Here is a 7,537-nt window from a genome sequence, read left to right as displayed (position 1 = left end):
AATTGAATTATTATTTTATATGCATATATATATTGATGATAGAATTTTTAAAAATTTATTAATTTTTGTAAATATATTATTATAAAATACATGTTAATTTTTTAATTTTGATTATAAAATTTAAAAAATTTATATTAAATAATTTTTAATTTGTTAATTTTTTTACATACTTATTTTTTTAATTATGACCTAATGATATGTAATAATCTTATAAACTCATTTATCAAGTTTAATTTGATTGATGTATGATATAATTTTTATTTAAATTAATTATCATGAATTTTTTTTTAAACTTTACTTTTGATTAAAATAAGTGCAAATTAACTAAACTAAAATAATCTTTTATTTACTTTATAAAAAAATAAAATATAAAAAATTAATATTTATGGGAAAGTTTAAAATTTAATTCAATTAATTTATACAATAATAATAAATCTAAAATTTAAATATCAATATTTATAATTCTTTTATGTTATAATTTTTTTATAAAAAAATTTAATAAAGTTAATTTAAACGTAAAAGATTCACAGTGTTGAAGTTACATTTTTTCACTTAATTTGGATGTTTCATAGTAACTGAATTGCTCTAGCTTTTTGCATAAATACCTCACCGTGCCAGCCAATGTAATTTACAACAATTAACAAACAATACTTTTTGAACCATCCAAATCATGGCATCTTTCATGATACCATTCAAAGCCCCGTTCTTCCTCATAGTCGTCCTGCATCAGTCTCCCTTTGTTTTTGCTTCTTCATCCTCCATTGCTGCAAATGAAACGGAAACTCTTCTAAAATGGAAAGCTAGTCTTGACAACAACACCCAAACTTTGCTCTCTTCTTTGTGGGTTGGAGGCAACCATTGCAACTGGGTGGGAATCACTTGCGACGTGGCTGGAACCATCACCGATCTAAGCCTTCCAGATCATATGTTGAACTTGAAAGGTACACTTCATAGTCTTAACTTTTTTTTCTTCCCTAACCTGGTGTGGCTTAACCTTCGTAACAACTCACTGTATGGGTCCATTCCCTCACAGATTGGGAATCTTTCCAAGCTCACCCACCTTGACTTGTCATACAATACTTTTTCTGGGATTATTCCATCCGAAATTTCCTTATTGAAAAGTCTTGAGTTGATTTCCTTATCAAATAATGAGATCAATGGTTCCATTCCACAAGAAATAGGAAGGTTGAGTTCAGTTTCCAAGATCTATTTCTATGTTAACCATCTAAGTGGTTCTATACCTGAAGAGGTTTGCAACCTTTCCAAGCTCACTGAGCTTGACTTGTCACAGAATAATTTCTTTGGAAGTATTCCTTCTAAAATCGGAAGGTTGAGTTCACTTTCTATACTTGCCCTTAATGCAAACAATCTCACCGGTCCATTACCTATTTCCATTGGAAGCTTGCACAATTTGTCCCGACTTATCCTTGTTGACAATAGGCTCAATGGTTCCATACCTAAAGAAGTTGGAATGATGAAGTCACTTAATATGCTTGATCTTTCAACCAACCAACTAACTGGTCCTATCCCAACATCTATAGGAAACTTAAGTAACATGGTATGGCTCTATCTGTATGAAAATCAGCTCTCTGGTTCTATCCCCAATGAAATAGGATTGCTTCAATCTCTTAATACGTTGCAGTTGTTAAGTAATAATCTCACCGGTGTCATCCCTGCTTCCATAGGAAACTTGACCAGCTTATCTATTCTCTACCTTCATCAAAATATGTTTTATGGTTCAATCCCTGCTTCCATAGGAAAATTGACCAGCTTATCTACTCTCGACCTTGATCAAAATATGTTCTCTGGTTCAATCCCTGCTTCAATTGGAAACATGACGACGCTTGTGGAGTTATATCTTCAAAATAATCATTTATCAGGGCCAATTCCTTCGTTCAGCAATCTTACTCATTTGGAATCATTCCAAATATCGGACAACCATTTCAGTGGTCCATTACCCGAGAATGTATGCCACGGTGGACAACTCGAACGGCTTGGGGCTATGAACAACAATTTGAGGGGTCCGATCCCATCAAGTTTAAGAAACTGCAAAAGCTTATACAGAGTTAGGCTTGAAGGAAACCAGTTGACAGGAAATATATCAGAAGCTTTTGGTATATATCCTAATTTGAATTATATTGCATTAAGCAACAACAAATTTTATGGTGAACTTTCGCCAAACTGGGGGCAATGCCATAATCTAACAAGCCTACGAATCTCCAATAATAACATTTCTGGAAAGATACCACCTGAGCTGAAGCATGCAACTCAATTACACGAACTCGATGTCTCTTCAAATCATCTCATTGGTGAGATTCCCAAGGAATTGGGAGCATTGACATTGATGTACAAACTTTTGCTAAGTGGTAACCAACTTTCAGGCAAAATTCCACCAGAGATTGGAGTTCTTTCAAATCTAGAACATCTTAACTTGGCATCAAACAATTTGAGTGGACCGATTCCTAATCAACTTGGAGAGTGCTCAAAGTTATTGGACCTGAATTTGAGCAAGAATAAACTTGGAGAAAGCATTCCACTTTCAGTAAGCTACATAAATGGCCTTCAAAATCTAGATTTAAGTCAGAATTTACTTATTGGGGAGATACCACAACAGCTTGCAAAATTACATTCCTTGGAAACATTGGACCTTTCTCACAATATGCTTAATGGTTCCATCCCAAATTCTTTTAATAATTTGCAAAGCTTGACTGTTATGAATATATCTTACAATCAATTAGAAGGCCCTATTCCTAACATTAAGGCATTTCATGAGGCTTCATTTGATGCCTTAAGAAACAATAAGGGACTATGTGGTAATGCCACTGGACTAATGCCTTGTGCTGTCACTGCAACTAGCAGCGGTCATAGAAAAAGCACCAAAGTCATCATTTTCATTGTGCTTCCACTCTTTGGTCTTCTTCTTTTGCTTTTTATCATAGCTGGAAGTTTCCTTATTCTTTGCCAAAAGAACCAAACCAGAAAATCCGAGTCAATCGAGGCACAACTTGGAGATTTTTTCACATTGTGGGGGTATAATGGAAGAATACTTTATGAGAACATTATTGAAGCCACTGAAGATTTCAGCTCCAACAATTGCATTGGTTCAGGGGGCTATGGAGCTGTTTATAAAGCTGCGCTACCCATTGGTGAGGTGGTTGCTGTGAAGAAACTTCACCAATCTGAAGATAGCATGATTTCCAACAACTTGAAAGCCTTTGAAAACGAGATTCATGCTTTATCAGAAATAAGGCATCGTAACATTGTGAAGCTGTATGGCTTTTGTTCACATCCGAAGAACTCATTTTTGGTTTATGAGTTTGTAGAAAGGGGAAGTTTGAGAATGGTGTTAAGCAACAAGGACGAGGCAATGGAGTTGGATTGGGAGAAGAGGCTTAATGTTGTAAAAGGAGTGGCCAATGCCTTGTCTTATATGCATCATGACCATTCACCACCGATAATTCATCGAGACGTTTCCAGCAACAATGTTCTTCTAGATTTGGACTATGAGGCTCATGTCTCAGATTTCGGCACAGCCAGGCTTTTAAAGCCTGACTTTTCCAATTGGACCTCACTTGTTGGCACTTTCGGGTATATAGCTCCAGGTATTTATTGGTATCTTTTTTTTAAGACACTTTAAACATGTCATTATTCAATTAAAACTGTTAGTTTTGTATGCAAATTGATGCGGTAAAACAAAGTTCAAATTGTATTATGATTGTAACTTTTCAAATTTTAAGTATCAAATTAAGAATTTTACTATAATTCAAGTATCGAATGTGTAATTAATCTTTGAAGTTTAACACTTAGTTTTTCAATATTCAATATATCAAAGTGATGAACTAAATGTAAAATTTTGTTAGAACCTAAGAATTTCAATTTTCAAGTATTCTTCTAAATATTTACAATTTTTTTTCAACATTATCTTCTCAATATTATTTATTCTTACATAATAGTGTATTGATAAGATATATTTCTCGCTTAATAGAGCACATTGATTAAATATATTTTTTTAAGCAGAGTTGGCTTATACAATGAAAGTAGACGAGAGATGTGATGTTTACAGTTTTGGAGTGCTAACAATGGAAATATTTATGGGGAGGCATCCTGGTGATTTGATTTCATGTTTACCATTATCGTCATCAGCATCAACATCGACATCGGTACCAAATGACAACCAACAAATTTTACTTAAAGATGTGATAGACCAACGTCTTTCACCACCGGTAAGACAAGTTGCAAAAGATGTTGTCTCCACTACAAAGCTAGCATTTGCATGCTTGAATGGCAATCCCCAACTTCGGCCAACCATGCGACAAGTTGCTCAAGCTCTTAACCGTCAATCGCTTCCGTTGCCCAATCCTTTCTCAATCATAATATTGGGAGAATTATGGGATCATGAAGTTTGCAACGGCTAATATTAAGGTGCTAATAATTTGAATAACAATTCTAAGCACTCTATTTCTTTTTCTCTTCTTTGTATTGAAAATGTTTAAGCACTCTAATAGTAAAGCTTTTGTAATGAATCGGCTATGATATAAAACAGCTGTGTTTAAGCATTAAATTTGTATATTCAAGATTTTTTATTTCTAAAATGTAACTAATGGCCAGACATAAAATTTTGACTTTCATATCAATTGTAATATTGTAGTACCGATTTGCTATAATACTTTCACTTTGGAATGCTACAGTAAGTTTAAAATCGCTTTTTTATTTGTTGTTAAAAACAAAGAATACAATTGGTGAGTACACCAAATTATAGTAAACAAAACTTCATGCAATAACCTTTTGATTTTTCTATTTGTTGACCATTTATTCATTGACACACCAACACATGATTTTTCATAATTTCATCTTTCTAACCTTTTTTCATTTCCTACCTTTTAAATCATTCAAAATTTAATTGTAATTGTATTGAGTACACTTGAAAGGGATTTGAGTGATGATTTTGAAGTATATCTATACATTTAACTTGTACTTATTTTTTACTAAAATGCTAAAAAATGTCATACTTTTCTCACATTTCTCAAATAAATTTATCTTTTTTTAATCCAATGGATAGTACAAAGCATTATTCTTATTTAATTAAGTCTTATTTTACATAAAACTACTTAAATTCATTATTTTTATCATGTCAACGATAATATTTGTCTTTGTCAAATCAATGTTCGCATTAAAAATATAAAAAATTATGTTGAGTTATCGTTTATATGATATGCAATGGATGGCTTATATAGTAGGCCATATTAGCAGCTAAAAGGCTTTTTTTTTTCAAATACATGCTATGCAGATATTGGCATCATAGAAAGAGCTATGACATATATATTGATTTGGCAAGAAATATATATATATATGTCATAACATCTAGATCCGAGAATCTGTCGCTAAACATTGATCTGAAGGAGTCGCCACCAATCTTTTTTTATCTAGGTGCGATTAGTCACCTAAAGAATCTATCTTTTTAAAGAACACCTAAGCTTAAGGGTCCCTAAAAGAATAAGTTTAGGTCCACTAACCAGAACAAAGTTCAGGAGTTCGGTTATGTGTGAGGAAGGTTATAGCACCCTCACAACGGCCATCGAAAGATGGTACTAGCTTAATTTTGTATTATTCAATAAGCCTTAAAAATTTACCTAGTAATTAATTATTATAAATTATTCTCAATTAACTCTAATACTTTTAGCAGAAAATTGAGAAAATTTCCTCACCTCAAGAGTATGCAAGAAAACTATTGTTTTACTTGCAAAGGCTCCATCGTCGGATTATTTAACACTAAAGAAAATTCAAGAAAATAAAAAGAAAAAAATGGTTGCTTTTGTGCAAGGAAAATTGATACTTTCAATTTTTTTCCAAAAAATATTTTTTTGAAACTTTAATTTCGAGGAAAATTGATACTTTCAACTTTTCTCCAAAAATATTTTTTTGAAAAACTTATTTTTAAGGAAAATTGATACTTTTAACTTTTCTCCAAAAATATTTTTTTTGGAAATTTATTTTTAAGGAAAATTGATATTTTCAACTTTTCCCTAAAAATATTTTTTTAGAAAGCTTTTTTTCAAGGAAAATTGATACTTTCAACTTTTCCTCAAAAATATTTTTTAGAAAGTTTATTTTCAAGGAAAATTGATACTTTTAACTTTTCCTCAAAAATATTTTTTTTTTGAATTTTATTTAAAGAAAATAAAATAATAAAATAAAATAAAAATGAAAATAAAAATAAAGAAAAGTAAAATAAAAATAAAAATAAAAGGATATTAAACAATTCTAATCTAATAATAATAATAATAAATAAATAAATAAATAAATAAATAACAATAAAAAAAAACTGGGAATGGCTCGGCTTAGCGATTCGGCTCTGGAAACAGCTTGAAGACGCAGGTCGAAAGCGGGTTGACACTCAGGTCGGGTCGGATCTTAGCAAAACGCACGAATCCTCTAGGTTACTAACGCAAAAACGACGTCGTTTTGGGGAGGGTATATAAGGCTGAAGGTCAGTTTTTTTCTCAAAATCCCTTTTCCTCTTCTCTCTCTTCCCTTCTTTTCCTCTCCCCTCTCTCTAAACCCGAAGAACTCCGGTTGAATGCCCGCTGGATTCTGGAAATTTTTGTCAAAATCTTGGTTTTTCACCAGAAGTTCACCGAAAAACTGATCGATTTCTGGAAATGGTTGTAGAAAACTGAGAAGTTGGTCAAAAAATTCAAACTTAGCCAGAATAGTCATCGAAAAATTCAATCTTTGCCAGAAAATTCAACCGGAATATTAAAATTTTCCAGAAATTTCCAGAAAAAATTCATAAAATATTCTCCAAAAATTTTCCATCGATTCCTAGAGCTATTCTAACGTACTAAAACCCTTTTAAGCTTCTGTTTCTTCACATGTACTCTTTCTCAGCCAGTGTCTACTTTTTTTCTCTGTGTTCAGTCCTTTGATCCGTGGCTCTATTTATAAGGATTGATCAGAAGAGTTAAGTAATATATAAATAGTTAAGTAATAATAAATATATATTAACATAAATAAATATATATATATTAATAAATAGTAATAATAAATAAATACATAATAAATACATAAGATAAAAAGGAAAAAAATAAAAAATAAAATAAAAATAAAAATAATAAAATATAAAATACAAAAAAAAGTGGGCCTACCCATTTGGATCAGGCCTAATTGATTCGGGCTTGGACCAAATTGGGTGTCTACAATTGCCCCTCTTTGCACATTTTCTGTGAAACAAAAATTGCACAAAGACGTAGATACTTATTCAAGACTCAACTCGATCCTTTTTTTTTTTCATTTTTTTGTGTTTAAGATTTGGTCAAAACTCCTCTAAACAGAGGCTCAACAACTTTGAAAATGAATAAAGCTCCTCTAAATAGAGGCTTAATGAATTTGAAAAATAAACAGCTCTTCTAATCAGAGGCTCAATGACTTTGAAAAATAAATGGCTCCTCTAATCAGAGGCTCAACGACTTTTGAAAAATAAATGGCTCCTCTAATTAGAGGCATCACAACTTCAAAAAATAAATTGCTCCTTGACAAT

At 31.7% G+C, this 7,537-nt stretch overlaps 1 protein-coding gene across 1 annotated transcript; it reads left to right on the top strand.

Annotated features, from left to right (window-relative positions):
• The first annotated feature begins 615 nt into the window (after positions 1-615).
• LOC149513515 (uncharacterized) lies at positions 616-4,678 on the top strand. Its single transcript, XM_089748197.1, has 2 exons — positions 616-3,602; positions 4,018-4,678. The coding sequence occupies exons 1-2, from the start codon at positions 671-673 to the stop codon at positions 4,413-4,415; spliced, it is 3,330 nt and encodes a 1,109-aa protein (XP_089604323.1). The 5' UTR covers positions 616-670; the 3' UTR covers positions 4,416-4,678.
• The last annotated feature ends 2,859 nt before the right edge of the window (positions 4,679-7,537 follow it).

This window comes from Durio zibethinus, chromosome 19 (genome assembly GCF_047325235.1).
Source record: "Durio zibethinus cultivar Kanyao isolate XHJ-2024 chromosome 19, ASM4732523v1, whole genome shotgun sequence".
NCBI classification, from domain to species: Eukaryota; Viridiplantae; Streptophyta; class Magnoliopsida; order Malvales; family Malvaceae; genus Durio; species Durio zibethinus.
The sequence above is the reverse complement of the archived record's forward strand: the minus strand, read 5'-3'. Positions and strand labels throughout refer to the sequence as shown.

Excerpts from the sequence above, each read along its gene's own strand:
- LOC149513515 (XM_089748197.1), top strand. The coding sequence starts at position 671 with ATGGCATCTTTCATGATACCATTCAAAGCCCCGTTCTTCCTCATAGTC. Across the intron at positions 3,603-4,017 it reads TTTCGGGTATATAGCTCCAG|AGTTGGCTTATACAATGAAA; the intron begins GTATTTATTGGT and ends TTTTTTAAGCAG.